General features: G+C 38.6%; 3 protein-coding genes across 6 annotated transcripts; 2 read left to right on the top strand and 1 right to left on the bottom strand.

Moving 5' to 3' along the window:
- The first annotated feature begins 857 nt into the window (after positions 1-857).
- hcn5 (hyperpolarization activated cyclic nucleotide-gated potassium channel 5) lies at positions 858-7553 on the top strand. Its single transcript, XM_047803738.1, has 10 exons — positions 858-1261; positions 1608-1794; positions 3529-3633; positions 3742-3879; positions 4015-4176; positions 4911-5004; positions 5133-5260; positions 5341-5487; positions 5589-5826; positions 6834-7553. Exons 1-10 carry the CDS (start codon positions 1080-1082, stop codon positions 6998-7000), a joined length of 1548 nt encoding a protein of 515 aa, XP_047659694.1. The 5' UTR covers positions 858-1079; the 3' UTR covers positions 7001-7553.
- LOC113657845 lies at positions 7419-13988 on the bottom strand. 3 transcript variants are annotated; one of them, XM_047803724.1, is made up of 7 exons: positions 13851-13988; positions 13482-13599; positions 12489-12600; positions 11652-11769; positions 10651-10715; positions 10004-10477; positions 7419-8187 (listed from the first exon to the last, which is right to left on the bottom strand). In XM_047803724.1, the coding sequence occupies exons 6-7, from the start codon at positions 10448-10450 to the stop codon at positions 7456-7458; spliced, it is 1179 nt and encodes a 392-aa protein (XP_047659680.1). In that variant the 5' UTR covers positions 10451-10477; positions 10651-10715; positions 11652-11769; positions 12489-12600; positions 13482-13599; positions 13851-13988; the 3' UTR covers positions 7419-7455. The 3 variants fall into 3 exon arrangements, with proteins under 3 accessions (XP_047659680.1, XP_047659683.1, XP_047659685.1); XM_047803727.1 differs by lacking the exon at positions 13482-13599 and having other exon boundaries at positions 13851-13980; XM_047803729.1 differs by lacking the exons at positions 11652-11769; positions 12489-12600; positions 13482-13599; positions 13851-13988 and having other exon boundaries at positions 10651-11333.
- txlng (taxilin gamma) lies at positions 13819-25133 on the top strand. Of its 2 annotated transcripts, none has more exons than XM_027169976.2 (9): positions 13819-13956; positions 17595-17853; positions 18026-18117; positions 18224-18394; positions 18519-18713; positions 19309-19428; positions 20670-20837; positions 20948-21043; positions 22577-25133. In XM_027169976.2, exons 1-9 carry the CDS (start codon positions 13906-13908, stop codon positions 22892-22894), a joined length of 1470 nt encoding a protein of 489 aa, XP_027025777.1. In that variant the 5' UTR covers positions 13819-13905; the 3' UTR covers positions 22895-25133. The 2 variants fall into 2 exon arrangements, with proteins under 2 accessions (XP_027025777.1, XP_027025778.1); XM_027169977.2 differs by lacking the exon at positions 13819-13956 and adding an exon at positions 14195-14457.
- Positions 25134-25398: the final 265 nt, after the last annotated feature.

The raw sequence follows: 25398 nt of genomic DNA, 5'->3' as shown, positions 1-25398 counted from the left end.
GGAAAAAGTGGTGGCTGATAGCCAAGGACACACTGGAACGTGAAAGAGTGTGTATTCATGTGTGTATTCAGCCCATATCCGTAGGCAGCAGCTCCAGTCGTACTGGATGTTACTGCAGTTTCTCATGAGCCTTGATTTAAGGGAATGTACTTTTCAACAGCTAAACATTTAAAGATCAGTTGAATGACCTTCTCTTGACCCCTGAAGTCCAATGGGACACCTATGTCTCCACCAGCAAGAAGTCTGGTCCATAAGTCTAGCCTATCACTTTTTTGTATTTAGAATGCCATCTGATGCAGTTGAGGAAGATGAAGTTGAGACTCGCATCTTGTGAGCCATATGTTTCCTACTAATAAATAGCTGAGTCTTTTCAGTTCATCTAATTGGCTCTGATTGTGTGAATTCACTCTATCACTCAATTACATCCTTTAAGAAGGTACTTTAGCTGTGAGGTTACATTACCCCACTGAAACGTAACCCTGTGTCTTGACACTGAAATCAGAGAGGTAACTTGTAATCAGGTCTGTAATTTAACACTGTACAATGTGCTTGAAAAAAGCTGCAACAGAAAATAAAGGATAAATGTATTCCTTGTAACTGGATATTTCCATTTCCCTATTATGGTCTCTTCTGTTAGTCATTTTATTTAGCTCATTATTTGCATAGCAAAATCTTCAGGACCAGCCAGGTGTTTAGTTCTGTCACAACCATCTGTTTGGTCCAGATGACATATAGCCATGATACTTAAAACCCCCCATTGTGTTGGCAAGTCAGACTGCCTTTCAGGTGTACCTTAGTCAGGTGCACATGATGCAGAGATGCTGAATAGTTGATGAGAGTGTCGAGACGGGCAGTGATGAAAGGAACGAGAGAATGGGATGTCTTATGTTTACGATCCTCTCTGCTACCCTACTCTGACAAACAAGCAAGTGTGCTGGAAGAATTACTGTTTGTGTGAGCAAGTAATAGGAAAGAAAGGCAAGATCAGCATAAAAGAAGTCCAGAAATAAAATTGCCAAAGGGGGAGCAGTGATGTCAAAAGTGGTTTCGTGATCAGCGTGCTTAGTCAGGGACCAGAGATGGAAAAACAAGCACCTGGGACCCGTGGATGCTTTAGCTGGGATGCATGGAGAAATCTGCTGCTGCCCCAGTTAAACCGGCAGTCGCTGTATGTGTATGGCAGTGAAGTGGCTGTGGAGAAAGAACGTATCAGGCAGAGAGAGAAAGGAGTCTTTGTCATTCATCCCTTCAGTCCTTTAAGGTACTTGACTGCTTGATGCTTGTTTTTATTTTATTTTTCATATAATCCATATACTCAGGCACAACAAATAAAACCACTTTTTAGATGTGACTTTTCTAAGGATAAGTAATGTATTTAAGGATCTTTAGCAGTTTACAATACAGCTCAAAAGTATATGTAATATCCAAGATGGCTCAACAAGACAGTCGTAATTGACCTGAATGAGCTTTCTTATGTATATTTTACATTTCAAACAGCATCCTTGTACAGTTATACAATATGTCGAAGGCCAACAGTGCATATAAAATTGTTTTATCCACACATTCTTGTGACGCTTTAAACCTACTTGTTTCTTTTTTTTGTTCAGGAGTTACTACATAATGTGCATGGTGGCCATAACGTTCCTGAACCTCATTGGGATCCCGATAGAGATCGCTTTTTTAGACGGCCAAGGTGGAGTGGGTTGGGAGGGATTTAATGTCTTCTCAGATACTCTGTTCCTTGTTGACGTGGGACTCAACTTTCGTATGGGGATCGTTTCCGAGGACAACGAGGTAATTAATGTAATATAGTTATAATGTGACTTTCAGTATATTGCGAGATCAGTTTCATTGGGACAAATAAGCATTTATTTTCTGGTCTAATAAGTAAAAGTGTTACTTGACACTTGCAGAAAATGGTATATGCTTTAGGCTAGTTTTTATTCATAGGGTTTTCATGATTAAAATATTTCACATATTAATGATTCTATAGGCTTTACTATTGTAACCTAATAAGAATACAGCTAGTTAAAGTTATGTATACAATATAATAGTAATTAAGTTTTCTTGATATTTGGTCATTTGGTACAGTACAACATAGTTCAGGTTAATGGGGCAGTATTAAAATACAATAAGTGGAGAGTGAAACATAAAAAGGAATATAATGGATGCATGAAACAGCACAAAGTTATGGTTAAATGATGCAGTGACAGATTTAAATGCACTAAATTATGTCTTAATGAAGTAGGTAAATAAGCAGTGGAATAAGGCTGGGGAATATACTGTGTAGCACTACTTAAGCTTATTACTTAGCATGTAGATTTGTATTGTGTTCATTTATTTTTAACCCTGTGTTATGTTGCTACTGCAAGAATATATTCTACACGTTAAATGTTACTTGACTGTATGATGATTATATTTATGCTGATTTTTTAAACTGTGTCTTTTAGAAAGGACTGGCTATAAAATTGGAAATTCTAAACCATGTAATTTGTTATAAACTGTTATTACTGTAAGAAATTAATACATGTGTTTGAACGAGAGGGAGGAAGGAAGAACAGTGAGGCTAGAGGGGGCTGAGGGCAAGAAGGTGCAGGAGTTTAAGTATTTGGGGTGAACCATCCAGTGGGACAGGGAGTGTGGAAAAGAGGTAAAGAGGCGAATACATGTGTGTTGGAGTGGGTGGAGAAAAGTGTCAGGGGTGTTGTGTGTGTGACAGAAGAGTGTTATCAACAATTAAAAAGAAAGCTGTACAAGACAATAGTGAAACCAGCTCTGCTGTATGGGTTAGAGACTGTAGCAGTGAGGAAAAGACATGAGGCAGAGATGGAAGTAGCAGAGATGAGGATGTTGAGGTTCTATTTAGGAGTGACGAGGATGGACAAGATTAGGAACGAGGAAAAAGAGGAACAGCTCAGGTTGGCTGTTTTGGGGACAAGGCAGGGGGGGTTGAATTGAGATGGTATGGAAATGTATAGGTGAGGGAGATGGTTATATTGGTAGAAGGATGTTGGAAATGGAGCTGCCAGGTAAGAGGTCACGAGGAAGGCCAAAGAGGAGATATATGGATGTGTTAAATGAGGACATAAAGGTAACTGGTGCAAGAGTAAAGGATGACGAGGATAGAGTTAGATGGAAACAGATGATTAGCCATGGCGACCCCTAATGGGAAAAGATGAAAGTAAAAGAAAAAGAAGACTGTAAGAAATAAATGTGTACAGCAGTCTTAATGTAGTCTTGTACAAAATATGTATTGCTATCATTGTGAAGTATTTACTGTACTGTATGAATATGGTGATAATGATGTATTTGGAGATTCAAGTCCTGTTATTAAAATTTAACCAATCTTTTTGCAAACTATTCAGTTAAACCTTTTTCAGGGCAGACTTGACAAAAAGTGAGCCATTGCTACTTCAAAAGTAGATAGTGAATACCTTGAGGATTTCAGCAGTGTGTGAATTTCGTTGTGGTATTTCTGTGACTAACGGAAAGCTTAGACAAGATGGAAATGTGCCTTCTCTCACACAGGACACCATTCTCGATCTGAAATCCATTCGACAAAATTATTTAAAGAGCTGGTTTTTACCGGATATGATTGCAGCATTTCCAGTGGGTTACATCCTCCTAATTGCGGTACGATCTTAATAGTTTAATCTACAGCAAATAGCAAGAAATTAAATTACACAGTTATGTGTGATTTGTATTACGATTCTTTGACATTCATGTACTTCTATTTCCCAGGATCTGCAATATCATGGGGATTCTCCATCTTCTAAAGCCAATAAAATGGTGCGGATTCTTATGTTCGTGCGGATTCTCAGTCTGGTGCGTCTTCTCCGGGTCTCTCGCTTGGTCCGATTCTTTAATGAAGTGGAGAAAGTAAGCTACTTCATGGTCTTTACCAGACTGAAGGCCAGAAATATTACAGTTGTATATTCGTATTGCATGCCAGCACCATGATGGCCCATATACATAATTGTTTTTAACCTAAAGTTGAACTTCTTTGAACACCAGGTGTCGAACGCCAACCTGGAGGTGGTTCGAGTGTTGTTCAGAATCCTGTCTCTGTTCATGATGATTTTTCTGCTGTGCCACTGGAATGGTTGTGTGCAGTATTTCGTTCCGATGCTGGAAGAGTTTCCGTCAGACTGCTGGGTCCGTCGTGAAAATCTAATGGTAATTTGAAAAGGGATTAAAGAGTCACACATGATAAGAGAGTATGTGACACTCCTAAGTGCTGATTTTATTTATCTCAAGTGAGACATGTATTGGTTGCAGCAGTATATAAAAACAAAACGAGTAAACTGAGAATGACATAACACACTAAAGTTAACAGAATAAAAAGATTTGTGCCCACTGCAGCCTCATATTCTTGTTCTTGGCTAAGACGAGAGAAACCTGTCGGGTTTCATCCACCTCACTGTTTAATGTAGTTCATTCTGAGATACTTTTCTGCTCAGCACAGTTTGTAATGACTGATTATATGAGTTACATAAGACTTTTTTTGGTTTGTTTACTAGTTTTTTAATAAAAACTGCTAATCAACAATGCTACAGTCAAAGTGATATTTATTTCTCCATTCTGATGTTTGATGTGACCATGAAATGAAGCCCTTGACCTGCATCTGCATTGTGCTGCTGCAACATGATTGGTGTTCCTGTTAAATTAATATGCGCTGGCATTTATTCATCAGACTTCACTGCATTGTGAGAATATTTAAAGTGTTAAAAACTGCAGCGAAGTAACAGTTAATGTTTAGGAAATCTTTATTCATGTTAGAGAAATTATTTAAGAGAGGGTTTGTGAAAGAAATTTGATTTTGTTACTTCTTTTATGACTGATTTAGCTCTAAGAATGTTAAATCTGTTAAATTTTTACATGTATTAATAAGCAAATCTGATCTTTTTCAGAATGCTTCAGTGGGGGAGAAATACTCCTTTGGTGTCTTTCGTGCTCTCTCGCATATGACGGCAATATCATACGGTTCTTCTGATGCGCCAACAAGTAAAACGTTTACTTGTAGTCAGAAAACAAATCAATACATCACTCTCGTTGAACCACCATTTTTATAAGCATTGAATGAGTATTGTCTTTTGTGCTTATTGTTATTGTTTTTATTTTTGTGGCTTGAGATGAGGTAGAGCTGTGGATTGTCATGACCAGCATCATGTCAGGAGCACTAATGTACACGGTACTGGTTGCCAACACGGTCTCGCTGATGACTGATGCAGACCTCACAGCTAAAGCTTACAATAATAAGGTGAAAAAAACAACGATCGATTTCAATGGGATGAATTCATATCAGGACATTTTTTTTAGAAATTACATTTCCTCTTATAGTTAAATCATCTGGAAGACTATATGACCTCCATAAAGCTTCCCAAAGAGCTGCGTATCCGCATCTGCAATTACTTCCTGGCTCGCTATGGGGGAAAGTGGTATGATGAAAAGGATATACTAAACTGGGTGTCTTCATCTATTAAAGAGGTATCAATGAGTTATTTAACTACTAAATGTCCAATTAGGACATTTTGAAGTTTGAAAATATAATTGAATGCATATTTAACATTGTATCAATTTGTTTTCAGGAGATTTTGATGATTATGTGCTCAGGCCTTGTAAGAAGAGTCCCTATCTTTTGCAACTGTGACACAAGCTTCATCAATGCGATCCTTTTCCATCTGCAGTATGAGGTTTTTCAAGAGGGTGACGTCATTGTGTATCAGAACACCCCTGGCGATCGCATGTTCTTCATTGAGCGGGGACAGGTCATCGTGGAGACAGAGACTTCTGAGACAGAGCTAAGTGATGGAGGATACTTTTCTGGTCAGTATGAAGTATGAAATGAGACTGCTTTAGCTACTGTATGGTGTATATTATAATTATTATATATCAGGGCTGTCAAGTGTCACGCATTGAGCATGACAGTCACGCATTTTGGTCTATTGTCCCGCCCTTCAGCGACACAACGTATTTCTCACGCAGAAAAACTTTTTACTATTTATCATATATTTAATATGCCGCAGCACTCAAAAAGTATCTGTCCGCACTGCTGTCTCCTGCCCGTCTCCCCTGGAGTTCTTAGTCGAGCCTGACACTTATCAGCCAATCAAAAAAAGAGGCTACACAATAGCCAATCAGAAAATAGCATTATTGTATCTGGGTAAGATTTAACGCAACAACCAATAAAAAAAACAAACACATTCATTAGAGAAGGTATTTTCGATGGCCGGTTTGAACAAAACCTCAACATGAAACAGCTTGTCTCTGGACGGAGATTGTCCTCATTCTTGACCTTAAAAATGTCTGGGCTTGAGCCGAACTGTTTTAAATTGGAGCAAACATTACATATGATAAAGGAGTCCAAAAAGGCAACAAACACTTACAATAAACAACACCAGTCATAATATCTCTCTCTCTCTCTCTCTCTCTCTCTCTCTCTCTCTCTCTCTCTCTCTCACACACACACACACACACACACACACACACACACACACACACACACACACACACACACATAAATTAATAAATGGAAATTGAACAAATACTTTGTATTTGGTTACATTGTGGTCGGTGATCCTTACCAAACACACCAACTCCCCCATTATTGAATTTTTGTTTTGTTTTTTTTGTTTTGGGTGGGGGTGGGGTGGCCCCGCTGTGTGTGTGTGAATTGGGGTGGGGGGATCCACGCCTGCCTGTCTTCAAAACTTGAGAGCCCTGTTAAATATACTATTAGGCATAAATATTGTGTGTGTATTATGAAAAAAATGCTTTGTGGTTAATTCACTTAAGCCCACACTGAAAATGTGTTATGTTTTTGCCTTCTCTAGAAACATGTCTCTTGACCAGAGAAAAACATCTGGCTACAGTTCGAGCCCAAACTATATGCCAGGTCTTTTCTCTGTCTGTGCAAAGTTTTTACAAAGTGCTCGAAGACTACCCAGAGGCTTTGAAGGATGTGAAGAGAACAACTAAGAAGGCCATAAATGTTATTTGATCTCCTCAAAGATGTATAGACTAGAGGGTCCCAGCATCACATCATGGACTGATACATGAGTCTGATGACATTTAGATTACTCCTTAGGTCCTTTACAGTGAAGATTATTGGATTGGGATCTGATGGAAAATCATATTTAGCACACTGGATAGTGCCTGTAAAAAATACTCTGCTTTTTTCTGTAGGAAAGAAAAGTTCTTACTTTATGATAATGAACAGCACTCTTTTAATTCTGCTTAGCACAGTTTGCTTTTATTAAATTGAACATGCAACAGTGTAACACGCACACATATATAAGAAATACAATGCTTTGATGCCTAAGATTAGATGCATAGCTTTTCTTTGCCAATTCTGATCAAAAGTAATCATGCTCAGATTCAGAGAACTGATCGTTTTATTTGTTGCACATGTTAATAAATGCTTGTTCAAATTTTACACAAATCAAATCTGGTGTGCTACCCAAATACACAAACTGTTCCAGATGCCAGCCTGTGTTTATATTCATATTGGTAATATGAAGCCTGAGGAAAGTTGCACTTCATCTCCATTTTACCAGGTACCACATAGATAGCAACACTTGTGCCAAGTCCTTCTTGCAGCTTTTTAAACATCCGATTGGCTAGATAAAGCCTAGCTTTACCTGGATCTTCTTCTATAGCCGCATAGATTTCAGGTGGTGGGTTTGGGATCTTCCATTCCAGGTCCACTATCAGCTGATGGATGCGAGCTTTATCCAGGGAGGATGGGGTGTCCCTGTGACAGGCCACTACATTAGAATTAGAAGCCTCTGAAAAAACAGAGATGAAGTGCTCTAGGCTTAGACAACTGCTTTGCTCTTCATTCTCTCCCTCATCAGCAACAGTGGCATCTTTCCAGCATGCCACAGGGGGATGTACCATCACAGCCCAGTGTAGCCAGTCATAATTGCGCTCTAAACTTTTTAAAATTTCAGCTGTTTGCTGCTCTGGGCTGTGAGTGCTCCACCGAACCTCCAAGATCTGCTTCTTTACATCATCTTCAGCTTGCTCTCTGAAGTATCCCGAGCAGAGTCCTCCAGTGGATTTCATTTTCCTGTACAAAGCTGCCATCTTGTCTGACCAGTTCTTCATCATAAGAGCCTGATCTCTTCCTGTCAAAGAAGCCTCTATAAAAAGGCATAACAGGCCTGTCCCAAGCACAAAATTCACCTGAAAGCAAAAAGCTGGGTTTATTTAAATACATGACTCTCATTCACTGTAAAATAAAATAAAATAAAAAATAATAATATATATATTCCTAACAACAGTATTCAAATGACAGTTGAAGACCTACTTATTCATGAAACACTTTAGCTAACACTTCCTGCCCTGCTTGATGTGTGTGTGTGTGTGTGTGTGTGTGTGTGTGTGTGTGTGTGTGTATATATATATATATATATATACTTTATATATAAACTTTGAACAGTTTTTTAGACTCATGTTGTCTTAAGTATGTAACCTAGTGGACCAGAGTTAATGTATGCAATGATAGAGACTTAAGTACTTGATAAGGGCATCAGCCAAATGCTGTAAATGTAAATATATATATATATATATATATATATATATATATATATATATATATATATATATATATATATATATTTATAAAAATAAAATATTAAAATAAAATTTAAATATTAATTTTTTTTATTACATTTATGTGTATATATTATTATTATTATTATTATTATTATTATTATTATTATTATTATTATACAATCTGCTTGTTAAGTGCTGTACAATTTACAGTCATCAGCTATAACTACAAAACATATTTATTGCTAGCTGAAAGTTACAGGTCCTGCTTTAGGACCCAAACACTGCAATTTAATAGTGCTTTTATTTGAATACACAACATTCTGATATGTAAAACTAAGGCTTAACTACTGAACCATAACAACTGAAACTCTTAATACCAATTGATTAAAGCACTTCTCATGTTACTGGCAACCCTGGTGCATGATATTGGATGTAAAACTAGAAATATGTATAAATGTGTCATAGCACATATAAACATTTCTTCTCTTCTAAATCCATGGTGGTTCTTGACCTGCAAGTCAGATAATAAATAAAAGAGAACGAGTTAACATCTAATCAAGCCTAATAAATCAGGAGTAAAATCCCACCATGCAGTCAGACAAAGCATCAAATAACCTTATTTTTCCAGGTTGTTCTTTGTGTGTGAGAATTTATTCTAGAAAGGTCAAAGTGGTTCTTGGGTAAATTATCAGCTGGTGTTATCAGATGTCTTTGCTTTGTTCTTTGTCTGCCATTTACTTTGTTATTTACAACTCTGTATTACTATCAAGGTTATCTCACTTACAGAAATCTTGCCTATAAAATGTATGTAATTACAAGTTATGTTTTTTGTCTAACTGACATTAGAGAACCATCACATTTTGTCATTTAGCAAATTTGTTAAAATGCCCCAGGTGTGAATAAATGTATGAATGTGTGTGTGGTCACCTGTAATACTTTAATATCACATCATACTGTAGGTGTATTCCTGCCTTCTTATCCATGTCCCCATTGCCCACTGCCTCTTGCCCTGTGTTCCCATTTCCCCTGCCCAGTTGACCCACTGCCCTCTGCCTCTTGCCCAGTGTTCCCATTTCCCCCTGCCCAGTGCAATCATTTCACACTACCCAGTTGTCCCATTAGCCACTGCACCCTGCCCACTGTTCCTATTGCCTACTCTTTAATGCCCAGTGTTCCCATTTCTGCCTGCCCAATTTTCTCATTGCCCACTGCCTGCTTTAAAGTGTTTCCATTGAATTCTCTGTCCTGCACAGTGTTCCCATTGCCCGGTGTTCCCATTTCCCCCTGCCCAGTTTTCCATTTACCCACTGCCTTCTGCCCAGTGTTCCCAGCAGAGGCTCCAGCACCACCACAACACTGACCATGATAAATTGATTACTAAATCTGAATGAAAAAAAATTATTCATGTATTATACCTTTAACCAAAGACTACATATGTACTGACCTTGACACAAAATTCTTTAATCTCCCAGCGCCTCGGCTTACGGTTAAGCACAAGCTTCTCCAAAAGGGTGGGCTGATCTGTCAGCACTGAGATGCCCATGATACGACTGTACAATGCTGTTAGCTGTCGCTCCAGTCTGTACTCCTGAACGAAGCGCAGAAAGACTTCTGTTTCACGTTTTGTGAACTCGGCCTGGGCTCTCACTGATGCTCCTAGCTGATTGTACACTACAGCCAAGTCATTTTCAAGACAGTGGACCTCTTCGTCAGTTAGCAGACCTGGGCCAAAGGAGCTAAGTTCATGATCAATGTGGTCTAAATTCTTTTTCACCAGGTCTAAATCATCAGAGTTAGCACTACCACTCAGATAAGAGCAGATTCCCTCGACAAGCACACGAGTGGTCTGCATGAACCCTACAGGTTCCAGAATTTTCCCAAACAGTGCCATGGCTTCAGCTAGAAGAATATGGATGAACTGATTTGAGAACACAAGCAATACAAAAAAAAATGAATTATTTATACACTTAATGATCAAATGATCAAATCTTTGTCATTTAAAAAGTGAACAAAGCTATCTTTTTATTCCTAATTTGAAATGAATGAATAATTAAAAAAAAACATTTATTTAAACACAGGTAGGAGACTCACCAATGCACAGATGAAGTGAGGTGTGAAATAACCTTCACTTTGGCTCCCGAATTTATACTCCCTCACTAGAACAAATATGGGTTTGATAACAGTTTTTTCTTTAGCTGCCCTTCAAACACCATTTACATTTCAAACAACAGTGGTGCCTGGGAGATTATGTGAATTAGTTGCTTGGGAGTTTTGATGTTTGTTGAAGAACACCTACACAAATAACCATGTTAGTATCATGCTAGTTTTTGACTGGTGAATCTCCATTTTCTCTACTTTGCATAGGCCTTATCCTGTTAATGGTAGAGTTTGGGGGAAATCAAATTTAATCAAATTGTTCACTTATGTCAAGCAAGTCAAGCAGGTTTGATAAATGTGGGTGTAGAAATTTTGTTCTGCTAAGTTAACTTGGTTAATGAATAAAGAAGTCTAATGACCATTAATTGCATGGCAAAGTCCACTCACACCTGCTTAAAAGAACATTATTTGGCATCTTGACATAGTTTGAAGCAAATTGCTGGATGCAGTCTTTCAGTGAGCTACTATAAAAACTAAAGAAAATTAATTTGAATACAAAACATGCCTCAGCTGGTGGAATACACTTAGGATAAGTGGGAAAATGTGTGTTAATTAAATCTCAAATTATACGTTATAACTTGCTGAGACGTACATGCTGGAATGTTTGCAATGGTTTTGGATAATAATCGATGCACTCAATACCAGATTCACCACTAAAATGATTCACTCGAGTGATTTATGAGTGTACATACTGCATTACTTTCAGTAATCATTTCTATTAGAATAGGAGTAGATACTCTGTGTGTTCCATTGACCAACAGATCTTAAATCAGCCTTTCTTTTCATGGTGTGATAAATCTAAAAAAGCTAACTACATTGAAAGAACAACCAAGTGCAAAGATTTAACAAGAAAGACTAAATGAAGAAGGCACAAGGTACAATTGTTTTATTTGTATGCCCTAATGTATGCCCTCTGTTTGTATGTAACTACTTACCTTTCAGTCTTTTGGTATCCACTGAGCCCTTTCACTGTTCTGTTGATTTTACTTTCAAGTATTGAATGTTGTTTTGTTGTAGGTTATGTGATATGCTTAACATACAGGAATGTTAGCTCTGAAAATATTAATGAAATCCATCACACGGATGTAGGCATCATTAAAAAAGTGTGGGTCATGTGTATTTTGTGCAAATTTCTAGTGGCACCATGCTTGTGAAAAGCAACAAAATCAGATAAATTCACATACATTCTACAGCTACTTTATATTGTAATTTATCACAAAAAAAAAAAATTCTAAAAATGTATTGATTCCATACAGAATTATCTCAGTTGCAGTGCAGTGCCTTGTAATATAAATTCTAAAATTTAAATTCTACAATTAAATAGAATTACTCACCATTATCACAACTATCAAATTATCACATTAATACTGTTGTTGCTCAGGAATAAGGGAAACGGACTAAAGACACACAGTATTAAACTGTGTGATTATAGCAGTCTTTTAAGATTAACAATTGTCATATTATATGAGATGGTCCCAAAAAAATATTGACCAAATTCTATAACATAATGTGTAATGTTTTCTATTTCAGATTGTATGATGAAGATCCTCTACCAATAGGCTTGAACAGAAAATTGGACTGCAAAAAAAGGCTAAATTCTTAGTGAGAATGAAGTGAGAATGAAATAATAAGGATCATTTAAGATTTTAATTAAAATGCCAAAACTTTGTCATCAGCTGACCTTGGTCACAGTGGTACTAAACTGACCGTGAATGAGCATGTTGAAATCAAGTCCAAAACAACAGAGAATTCTTTATAAATATGATACTGACTGTGGGTTACATGGTGGTACCGCATGTAGCTTTGCTGCTTCAGAGTTCCAGGTCTACTGGATTTAATCCTGAGCTCGGGTTTCATCTAGGTTCTCCAGTTTCCTCCCACTGTCTAAAAACATGAAGATAGGCAGATTGATTACCATACACTCTGGGGATCGTGTTTTGTGCCTGATGTTACCAGGATTGGCACCCAAGTCATCAATAACTCGGACCAAGATAAAGCAGTGACCGAGTCTGAATTAAGCCACAAGGTTTGTGCTGTAGGTAACCACACACTTGCTTGTGCAATGTAACATTATATACAGTTCTATAAACAAGAAATTAATATCCTAAATAATATACTACATAAGTGACATTTTGGACACAATATGGCTAAATGTTTTATTTATCTGTTTTTTCTCTACTAGCAAAAATAGATCACAAAGAAGCTACACTCACAAGCTAGCTATATTAATGAAAAGTATTGTTTGACATAAAGTAGCTAAATTTTACATGGCAAACACAGATGAGCTGATTGATTCACACAATCAATGTGTTAATTTACAAGCAAATAATCCATTAGTACTCCGATCGATAGCTCACTCAGACTGAAAACAAACACCTCAATCGATTCCACTGAGTTAAATGAGTGGTGTAGAACTGAAATAATCTGGTAGAGCTAAAAAAAAATCTATAGCTATGTAAACACAGGAATCTGACTATTTTCTCATTTGGATTAAAACAATACCGTAAACAGTGGTAGTGGCGTGAATATCCTAAAATTATTTGGAGTTTTGTTCAAGATAAATGCAATGCACATGTAAAGGAATATTTGCATCAGACTGCAATGTACATCTGAACAGTTGTTTCAGAATCTGTGCTCGGATTAACTAAAATGGGCGAATGTTCCAAATATATTCCAAGTACTGAGATACTGCTAAACGTTAAATCAAGCTCTCATATGTTTACATTTCAGGCATTTAGCAGACAACCTATTCCAGAGCACCTTACATTTTATACAACTGAGGGTTAAAGGGCCTTGCTCAGGGGCACAGCAGTGGCATTCTGGTGGATGTGGGACTCGAACTCACAACCTTCCAAATGGTGGTCCAGCACCTTAACCACTGGGCTACAACAACAACAGCAACAACAACAACAATAAGAAGAAATTACACAACATCAAATATATCCAAATTTGATGCTGAGTACAATTATTTAGCATAAGAATAACACAAGACTTCAAAACACCGAATTCAAACAAGTGACGCACTTGTTTTTTTTTCTTATTTTATTGCTAGGTCTTGTTTGGTTTGATTGAAAAAAATGAATACTATAAAGCGGAATGAGTGTAAGAACAGGTAGCGCTGAATAAAGTTGAACCTGTTGCAGTGAAGCTCTAGGGATTTTATTTCCCTGCTCGGTGTTTCGTCACAACATGGCGACTTGTTCAGGCGCCAGGGTCGATTTAAACGCCGAAAACCTTCAGGTAACAACAGCCCTTTAATATTACACCGTGCTGATTAATGAATACAGTCGTAGATCTGTTAGCTTGTCTTCTGTGTTTATAGTATTTCCCTAATGTTTTCTGGAAAGCCCAAGCTGAATACACTAGGTGTATGGTTATCTAGTGAAAGTGCCAGAGGTTCCTCACACCACCGCTATTATATATTTACGAAGGAAGTAGCTAAGCTAACAGGGCTAGCGAATGAAACAGTCTCGCGTTTATATTTGGTCCTTTAATTAAACCGTAGCATATACGACGAATGGGTGTGTTTCGCGTGAAAACAACACGTGGGAGTTTTTTTTATACATTAAAACTATAATGACCGTATGAGTTAGCTACGCATCTTTGGTAACGTTAGCTAGCTAGCTAACTAACTAACTAGCGGGGGGTACTGATTTGTGTCCCACAAAGTTTAGTAGCCAACAGCCTGGCTATCCTGTTCTGACATACAGTCAGCTCTGAGGAGTATTTTGAGGCACTAAGGTAGGTTAGAGTGCATACTGACTCGGGATAGTGTTTGCAGCTGGAGTTTTAAAACGTACGGTTTTTAATATTGTTAATGTTTTACACTAAAAAGGGCAGGTTTGTATCACGAGGCGATGTTTGTTAGTCGTGCATCTGAAACCTAATCATAACCGGTACACTGAACGTCTAAATGAACAGGCAACAGCAATAATATATTAAATGCTATCTCGAAAAGCGTGTAAGCAGTTGGAATGTTAGTGAAATGATGCTTTTGTGTAAGCTTTCGTGTTGTCCTTGTGGTTATTATGTAGCTGTCAGTAGACAAGCACTACTACCTCGAGAGAGTAAAATAAACCTGAAAAATCTTCAGAATAGAACACAATGTGTGTCGGGAAAGTTTTTGTCCGGAGTCTTTATAGTTATTAATTAATTCATTCATTCATTAACTTATTTATTTAGCTGCACGTGTTTCGTGTGGTGGCTCTTGGTGTTGCTGTACAGCACGTGGTTGTTATTCTTTCTGTTCAGCACTTTGTTCAAAGGCCTCACATACAGAAGTTACTTAATAATAACACCACCATCCAGTCACTCAGCAGAGTTATTGTAACCCATGTTAAGGGAAATGATGCCTTACGGTATAAGTGCAATTCTTAAACAGGAAATAGAGCACATAAATTCTTTTGCCTTTTTTTCTTCTATAAGAATAGAAACCTAGAAGCCTTTATTATCGCCACATGTACATTACAGCACAGTGTTATTCTTTTCTCCACATACCCCAACTGAGGAGGTTGGGGTCAGAGTGCAGGGGCAGCTATGATACAATGCCTCTGGAGCAGGGAGGGGTTGAGGGCCTTGCTCAAGGGCCCAGCACAGCCAAGCTGCCACTTGAACCCCGATCAACAACCCAGAGCCTTAAGCAGTTGAGCCATCACTGCCCAAGACAAACTGCACTTAAACTAAGATTGGTATGAGTAGGTAACTGGGGGTGTTGATTTGCGATGAAGTACACAAGATGGGCAAAAATGTATGGACACCTGACCACTATACCCATGTTAAACCTACTTCTTCAGAGGCACTTAAACTAGCGTTAAAAAAGATGTCGCTCATTTTGCTATATTTTAGTTTTAGATTGATGGTGTTCTTAGATCGTAGCCTAGTGAACCAGTGTAGAGATATTAATTGTTAGGCTTTCAAAGTTTTTCTGGAAGGCACTCTGGATATGAGCATCTGCCAAATAAATGAATAAATTAAAAAAATTATATATAAAGTGGAAGTGGATCATATACAAGCGTGTGCTTTCGAGGAACCACATATCAATCTCACATACTTTTGACCAAATTAAAATTTAACATTAAACATGGCACATTTACAAAGCTGTAATGTACACCCTAATAGCTAATGTACTAAACTGTACCATTATCTTTAGTACAGGGTTTGTTTGTTTTTTAAATATGATTTTCCCATCACAGTCTGAAATCACATGCTGTGAAAAAATTCTTTGGTGGTGAGTTGAGATCTGCAGTCTGTAACTGGTGGCAGATTTAGTGCCATTGACGTACAAAGTTGTGCTCTCGGCTGAGTTTTTAAAAGTAAGCGTGTAAGCGCAGTCACTTTGAAGACGTTTCTGTGTATATATATATATATATATATATATATATATATATAATTTCTTTTTTTTTCTCCAGGACCATGGTTGGGAACCTGAGCTTTAAGCAAGTGTTCTCAACACCAGTCCTGGGGATAAAATTTGTTCTACTTTTGAAGCACCTGTTCTGACAGAAGAAGTGCATGATGATTATCCAATCACCTGGATCTATGTTGACCGCAGATGGGGTGTCCAATCTTATCTACAAAGCCAATGCATCTGCAGGCTTTTATTCCAGCCAAGCAGCAGACACACTTTTATTCCAGGCTTTTATTCCAGCCAAGCAGCATTTGTGGATTTGAGACATTTCTAACGTCAAGACGTGCACAAGAATCCACAAATAGGTGGACTCCGCCCATCGTCTACTCCAGCCAATCGGACAACAGTCTCGTGGCGCTGACCAATCGTGGCACGGTCTACCTCAAACCAATAACGTTCTGATTTACTCGCACTATCACAGTGTAATATGTACTGCAAAATACGATTAATTACCAATCTGGTAACCCTGTATGGATTGTAGCCAGCACTAAGGGTTAGTTCAATTCTGCTTTCTTTGGAAACGATTTCAGCATCATCAGTGGGTCCAGGGGTAGTGTGAAGAGCGAGTAAATCAGAACGTGATTGGCTGGAGTAGACGGTGGGCGGAGTCCACCTATTTGTGGATTCTTGTGCAAGTCTTGACGTTAGAAATGTTTCAAATGCGTGCCGTGATTCACAAATGCACAGAACGCGATTCACAAATGCGTGCAGTGATTCACAAATGCACAGAACACGATTCACAAATGAGCAGGAAGCAATTCGCAAATAAATACAATTTATAAATATTTTTTTTATTTGCAAATCCCATTTTATTTAATTGTGAATTTCATTTCTTTTTGTGAAATTTGTAAAAAATATTTGTGAAACTCTTTATATTTATTTGTGGATCATAGTGTATTTATTCAGAATAACGAAACAATTCTGACCCCATAGAACAGAGCCTTTGATGCAAATCACAGCTTAGCCTACTGCTGACAATTAGATACAGTTTCACATTGCTTTATAGTGATTTATTAAATTTAAATTTTTTTCCTATCCAACTCGACCAAACTTGGTTTTTCCAACCATATTTACCTTCACATGACCAAAGCTAAAGGTTCAAAGGACGCACTGTTTAACGTACAATCTTCTCATAGGAAATGCTTCAATTTATTGGGTGAGAAGGGACCTGTCGATATTAAAGCCAGCTTTATTGTCGGTAATAAGAAAAAAACTCTGCTATATTTATCTTGAAACAGCACCCAGAAAATTAGGCTATATACAACACTAAATAGAGTATACAAACATTAAGCACAAGACAGTCAAGTCTAGACAGTACACACATTATTACAGTGCACAGTAATAGACTTGTCAGAAGTGCAGACGATGTTTACATGTTAGAGAGTCATTTGCAAATCAAAAACGGTGCAGCAGCATCACAGACAACAAACCCAGACATTCTTATGAGTTTTGCTTGTGTTTCCTCTGACAGTACGGCGCTAACATCATGGAGACTACTGGAGTGTGTGGAATTGAAGCCGCTACACGTGGCCTTGTGGAGGGTAGCAGTTCCCATCCAGCTAGCGTGATCCCTTCTCCAGACAACTTTGGGGAGTTTGGAGGACTGATTAACACCTGCTGCAACGAAGAGGTACGAGGGGTGACACCCGGAAGAGAAGATTGCCGGATTGCTTCTCTTGAAGGAGAACTGGAATCAAGCGGCGATCAGAACAAGGACCAAAATATGTTTGGTGGGTATTGAGAATTCTGAACTAATGTTAAAGGTTGTTCAGTTCCTTATTTTAGATCAGACAGAAGTGGCTAGATTTCTATTGTTTGGTTTAGAAGTTTTGATATCCTACTAGCAAGTGACTAGCTTACTATAAAGGAGCTGATATATTTTGCTCTTTTACATTAATTCAGGAAAAGAGGTGCTGTTACTGATGCAAGCTCTTCACACTTTATCCACTCCTGAGGAGAAACTCGCTGCTCTTTGCAAAAAGTATGCTGACCTGGTAAGTGCCTGTAGCTCTCACTGCTAGTCTTTTGGTCTAACTATATGGTGTGCTGCAATAGCAATAATATACAGGAATACACATAATCACAGATTCTCTTTGACAGCTAGAAGACAGCCGCAGTATGCAAAAGCAAGTGAAGGTGTTGCAGAAGAAGCAGGCGCAGGTCCTGAAAGAGAAGATCCATCTTCAGAGTGAACACAGCAAGGCTATCCTAGCTCGGAGCAAACTCGAAAGCCTTTGCAGGGAACTGCAACGGCACAACAAGACCTTGAAGGTGCTGTATCATTCTTGTGCTGGTTATGGATTGTTGCACATTCATGCAAATTTTAGCTTTGTAATAGTTAGCAGAGACACTTTGAAATATTGCTGATATGCACACTTCTTGTTTTGTTCGGCAGGAGGAGAACGCCCATCGGTTCAGAGAATACGAAGAACGGCGTAAGGAGGCCACACTACACTTTCAGATGACTCTGAATGAGATCGAAATGCAGATGGAGCAGCACAATAACCATAACACCAAGCTGAGGCAGGAGAACATGGAGCTGGCTGAGAAACTCAAGAAGCTCATTGAGCAGTATGAGCTGCGGGAGGAAGTGAGTAAAATCTTTCATGCAGATCAGCCTCCCAGGTTCACTCAGCACAAGTTATATACAGCACCACAACTCATATGTAAGAAGTAACCAGATTAGAAAATGTGCTGATTTGAGACATGTCTAGACATGACCTGATAGACTTCCAGGACTAACAGGATGTACAAAGAAATCTGAAATGTGTGCTGTGATGCCAGTGCTGCAGAAATTGCGGAGCTTATGCATAGGAATGTCATTTCAAAATCTAGTACATGTATTAATCTTATTACGACGTGTTCTTATGCACATGTAGGCTGCCTGCTTTAAATCCCAAGAGCAAGTAAATATACCCAGGCAATCTGTTGCATCCCAAGTGAAGGATCCATATCCAGAGAATTCAGAAACATATTTCAGTAATCACTCAATTCTGAAGTTTTTTTGCTTTTCGTAATATTTCGCAAGGTTTTTCTTCCCTCATTTCAGCTGCTGTCTGTAAAATCTCTACAGCAGGAACAGCTCCTCTCTCTGTGGTAACCCCCAGGCTCTGTAGGTGGTACTTGTACTTGTTATTGCAGTGTTTTTATAATGGCAGGTCTGAGTACAACACATTTTTTTCCAGCACATCGACAAGGTGTTCAAGCAGAAGGAGCTTCAGCTGCAGCTGGTTGATGCAAATATTCAGAGGATGGCTGAGCTAATGAGAGATGAGGAGGAGAAGCAGCAGAGAGAGAGAGAACTTGTAAGTAACTCAGACCAGAACAGAGATTTGAAATAAAACATTCATGTTTCTCGATATGGGCTAAAGGAAAACACTTCTTATTTATATCAATAGTTAAGCGATTTGTTTCTGAATTATTGGCACCCTGTGTAGGGGTCGGGGGGTGGGGAGGTGGGGGGTGGGTGTCATTCAGCTGGTGGGATGTGATCATTACAATATCAGTGCTTTTTCCCTGTTCCAATTAGATTTTTCATGTTAAGTCCACCTGAAGGTGTTTATGTAGCATTCATCCATGATTCTCTAAATCAGTGATCAGCATGGGGAAGATTATAGGCTACACAAATGAAATGAGTAAACCTCTATAAAACAGGCAACACCTTTATCTGTAGTAAACTGTAAATGCTCGCATTCACCGATGGACAGTAATTAAAGTTTACAACAAACAGATCTATAATGAACTGTCCTGGAAAAGAATGCAAGTGTATTTGGCCCCACATACAGTGAAGAGGATGGTCAAGAGGAAAAGATTTCTCCAACTGGCGATTAGATGATTAGACACTTCGTACTTGCCTGAAAAAACTACCAGCCCTTTCTTCCATATAATAAATCTTGATTAAAACTTGGTTGCCTCTTCCAGGAAACTACAACTGGAATCAAGGTTTTTATACACACACACACACACGCACCTATCAGGCATAACATTATGACCACTGAGAGGTGACGTGAATAACACTGATTATCTCCATCACAGCACCTGTTAGTGGGTGGGATATGTTAGGTAGCAAGTAAACATTTTGTCCTCAAAGTTGATGTGATCTCCAAAACTGCAGCTCTTGTGTGGTGTTTCCAGTTTGCAGTGGTTAGTATTTATCAAAAGTGGTCCAAGGAAGGAACAATGGTGAACCGGTTACAGGCTCAATGATGCACTTGCAAAGTGAAGGCTGGCCCGTGTGGTCCGATCCAACAGACGAGCTACTGTAGCTCAAATTGCTAAAGATAATTGCAGGAAGAAGTAATGCTGTTTCTGATGGAAAGGTGTCCGAATACACAGTGCATAACAGTTTGTTGCATATGGGGCTGAATATTGGTAATTAATGGTTACTAATACTACAGGTGTGCCAATAATTATGGACTAGACTGTTAAAACTTACTTTTGAACATTTTGTGAACTTAACAAAATACAAGAAAACTTACCTTCATGTTGGTGGCGCTGCAGCTTCATCACTCAGTAATACATCACCACGCCTCTGTTTGTTCTTCAGCTCCTCAAAGATGCAACAGAATCAAGACACAAATGCGAGCTGATGAAGGAGAAGGAGCTTCAGTTGAAGCAGAAGCTGATTCTTTACATGGACAAATTCGAAGAGTTTCAGACGACCCTTGCTAAGAGCAACGAAGTGTTCACATCCTTCAGACAGGAGATGGAGAAGGTCTGTTGGATTTCTGTAATGCATTTTCTGCTGCTGTTGGCTTTACACGAAAGGCATTGTTATTAAGTACTGACTCTTTTCCTTCTGTTGGATTGTTGTATGATGCACAGATGACCAAGAAAATCAAGAAGCTGGAGAAGGAGACCACTCTTTGGCGGACCAAATGGGAGACTAACAACCAGACCTTACTGCAGATGGCTGAAGAGGTGAGGGATCATGCTCGATAGAGTAGTTTAGAAAAGCAGGTCTGCAGAACACTAAGTGTTTTATCTGGGAGCAAAACAAAAGGTGAGGTATATAGTGTAAACAATGGCACAAACAGCTTCTCGGTTAGCAAAGTTTGGCCTGTTTCCAGCATTAAAATTTACTAAACTTTTTTCTGTATACAAGGAGATAACCAAGTTTCCATCCACAGATTGTGCTCTTCTGTAACAGAACTGTTCCATCCAATTGAGTTTTTAATGATAAAATTAATAAAAGCCTACATCATGCAGATGGCTTCAGTGTTTTAGTATGTATCAGCCCACGTTTGAGATGCAGTACCAATTAATTGGTCCTGATGTTGCGCTCACCGACTCCCGGTTCAGATCCAAAAGCCTATTGCTATAGCCCTATTGCTATAGCCCTAGTTGATGAGTACTGAGTAGTGGAGGCAACTTTCAAGGTTGGTAAAACAACCATGTATATGCAGTGTTACTGTATGTCAGACTGCTGAATGTAGGGGAGGTCAATGAATCTGCATGTCGTAATTCCTGGGTGCATTTTCTACCATGTTTAAGGTTTGCTGGATAGCACACATCCCTGTTCTTCCCCAGATGGATAGCTACTGTGATCATGTTAATACTGTGTGTGTGTGTGTGTGTGTGTGTGTGTGTGTGTGTGTGTGTGGGGAGAGGGAGAGTGAGTGTCTGCATGTGTGTGTGGAGAGAGGGAGAGTGAGTGTCTGCGTGTGTGTGTGTATGTACGTGTGTGTGTGTGTGTGTGTGTGGAGAGAGAGGGAGAGTGAGTGTCTGCGTGTGTGTGTGTGGAGAGAGAGGGAGAGTGAGTGTCTGTGTGTGTGTGTGGAGAGAGAGGGAGAGTGAGTGTCTGCGTGTGTGTGTGTGTGGAGAGAGAGGGAGAGTGAGTGTCTGAGTGTGTGTGTGTGTGGAGAGAGAGGGAGAGTGAGTGTGTGTGGAGAGAGGGGGAGAGTGAGTGTGTGTGTGTGTGTGTGTGTGTGCACGTGTGTGTGGAGGGAGTGTGAGTGTGTGTGTCGGTGTGTGTAGAGAGAGAGGGAGAGTGAGTGTCTGTGTGTGTGTGGAGAGAGGGGCAGAGTGAGTGTCTGTGTGTGAGAGAGTTTGTGTGTGGGGGGAGTGTGTGTGTGTGGGGGGGGGTGTGTGTGTTTATTCCGCAACTTTTGAAGTAGTCACATAGAATATATGATTTACAGTTGAACAAAAAAAAAGATCATGTATAATGATAAATTCTATTGATAATGTGTGTGCTTATCAGCTATATCATAAGGATTTTAGTACTGGATTGGTTACTAAACCAATTTTTGGAATAAAATAATAATAATAGGATGGAAGCACACACCATTTCAAATCAAAAATCAAATCAATTTTTTTTTGTCACATACCACTGCAGTTACACACCACGTCTCCTACAGCATGACTACAGTTAGTTTAACCTCGAACATGTAAACATTATAACATGTCAGCGATGTGATTATGATTACTGTTTATTATCCCTTTTGTTTGTAGAAAACTGTTCGAGATAAACAGTACAAAGTTCTCCAGGGGAAACTTGAGCGTCTGGAGAAGCTGTGCAGAGCCCTGCAGAGGGAACGTGACGATCTGAGCCAGAAGCTTGGAGCTCTCCAGGGCCCAGCAAAGGATCCTGAAGAGGAGGGGACGGGGCCTCCGGACCCCCAGCCAGAGAAGGCTTTCAGTCTGCATGAGAATGTAGGGATGGATGGAGAGCTAGAGGGAGAAATGGAATGTTTGGCTCCTGAGACAGAGAAGCTGGTACTGCTGCCACAGACTGAGGAGTCTTCAAGAGAGCACCTTAATGATGACTGAGCCGGGCTCGTTGAGGGACAATTTTTTTTTTTTTGTTTTTTTTTTTTTTTGGAGGTATATATTTTTGTGTAATAGTTAAAAACAAACAAACAAAAAAAACATTATTAGTATGACAACGGCTTTGTACATCAGTGATTGGCTTTGCGAAGAGCACTTTTTACTTGCTTTTTCTACCACGTGTATTTTTCTTAGGAAACAGTCACGTGGTCCAGCAGTGACGACAGCTTTAGCGTCCCACACATTTCTTCTTCTTTACCTTCTCCCCTTCCTTCTAATCTGTGTCATTAAAAAAAAAATCTGAAAACCAGAGCATAGTGTAGCTTTCAGATCCAGCTTCTAGTAGTATTTGAAATAAATGAATTCAGATGCATAAACATCTGTAGTTAACTAACCAACTGTGTCTAATTAGCAGTGCAGTTGCAGGGCGTTAATGAAAAGCATGAGCATGATCGGGTTTCTAAGAAAGACTGATGGGACCTGTTCTTCCATTTAAATAGAAATTTACAGCTCTTAATGTCCTAGTATTTCATCTCTGAGTCTAAACTGCCTGGATCTTTTCTTTTCAACATGGGATACTTGGAACTAAGGGCTAGTTTGACTAGTTTAAGGCTGCTATGAACACAGTATGTGAAATGTCAGGACTACTTTGACCATCTCAGATAGCGTCAAAGCCGTGGTTACCGCACACCCGTTTGTAAAAGGGGCTACAGCTCGTCTTTTTCTAATACACTTTAAAATATATCTTGTTCATCGGAAACTCCTACCATTTTACATTTACTACAGCTTGTTTACAATAACAAAGGGTTCCTTTGTGTGCATCACGGTACAGTAAGGAACATACCTTTAAAACTTGACATTCAGATTGTGTAAAGAAAACTACATGATTGAAATGTGGTTTATAATCATAGGAAATGCAGTTCTTTTTATCAAACTTATTTCTTTGTAAATCTATGGTCTTGTGCCCGAGCACTTAGACTAATATAAAATACTTAATACTTAATATTAATGACTAAAATATAACATTTACCCAATAAAACCGAACCAGTCCAACTTGAGCTTTATTGGTTTCTGAATACTTTAATGGATCAACCAATCGACTTAAGAGTGGATTTTTTTTAAGTCAGCGACAAAATGGCAAATTTAGTTGACAATATTATTGTAATGACTTGAAATAAGCATTTAATATTTGGTTTCATGTTTCTTAAAATCATATAATGTGAAGCGTTTGATTAACTTGTTACACTTGAGAATTTTCATTATCTGTTAATGAAACTTTTAGATATTATCCATTTGCAATAGCTGTCTTTACTTATGCACTGCACTTCTAATACAACAGTTTTCCCACTATAGCTGGTAATAAAACTGTCTGAAATTCATTCTTGCTTAAGTTCAGAAGAGGCCTTGACGTTGTTGATACTTGACAGGAAATAATGAATGTTTTTTTTTTTTCCTTCCCCCGAGGTAATACAAAGTGCAAACGCTATCGTTCTGTAGCTGTTGCTAATTATATGAATGTCCCATTTTAAAAATTTATGCAAACTTAACAAGGCACATGTGCTTAGCTGATTCTAATTTTGTAGTCATAAAATGGGAGAACAGGGTGTTTGAGAGTCACCTCAGGTCCATATTGAGCCACTGACATTCCACAATTATTTGACTTTAACACATTCCTGGATTTTGGCACAGCTTATTAAATGCCTCTCTGTTCACCAAGATGGTCAGTGGAATACTATTGTTTTAGGATTTCACTTTTTAAAATCTTTTTTTGGATTTCGAAAACAAATGTGGGCAGCTTGAACATAGTAAAAAAAATAGTGATTTGTTTAGCAGAAGAAATTCTGGACCCTCACCAGTCTCTCACTCGGTTTAGGAAATACCTTGTTGAATTTGTATTAGAAATTTGAATGTTTTAATGCTCTTAAGATAAAATATCACTTTCCTGGTATGTGTGACTTTTTTGGCTTCTCTTTCCAGTATGCAGCAAGGTTTAGTTTGTAATTGAGGACAGTTTGGTGTTTTTGGTACTGCCAAGTGTCGCTTATTTACGTTGCTGTTGCCCCAGTTTGATTCTCAGGTTATGCAAGAAATCTACCTCCACAGGCAAAACTAACTGTGAAAGAGGCTAAAGGCAGCAATTGCTATGTTTTCCCCCATCCCTTAACTGAATCTGTGTCACCTCCGAGATCGAATGCTATTGTAGCCATGTCTTGCTTTTCAATAAAATGTTTTGTAGATTTTTCTGATTCTCAGTGTGATTTCATTTTTTTACTTAGATTTCAGCTGATCTAATATACTCCTTAAGCACAGGAAAACAAAATGCATGCTTACCGATTAACAGACGAATGTAATTTACTAAATGGGAGACTGGAGTACTGTTTTTATACCGGTGGCAATTTAATGATGTAGACTGTTGCCAAAGAAGGTCTCTTCTACAAGAGTCACTGGTTTATTTGGGTAAATATATGCAGTGGTGGATCAAGTGGTTAAGGCTCTGGGTTGTTGCT

This window comes from Tachysurus fulvidraco, chromosome 2 (genome assembly GCF_022655615.1).
Source record: "Tachysurus fulvidraco isolate hzauxx_2018 chromosome 2, HZAU_PFXX_2.0, whole genome shotgun sequence".
NCBI classification, from domain to species: domain Eukaryota; kingdom Metazoa; phylum Chordata; class Actinopteri; order Siluriformes; family Bagridae; genus Tachysurus; species Tachysurus fulvidraco.
This window is presented reverse-complemented; position numbering and strand designations above follow the sequence as displayed.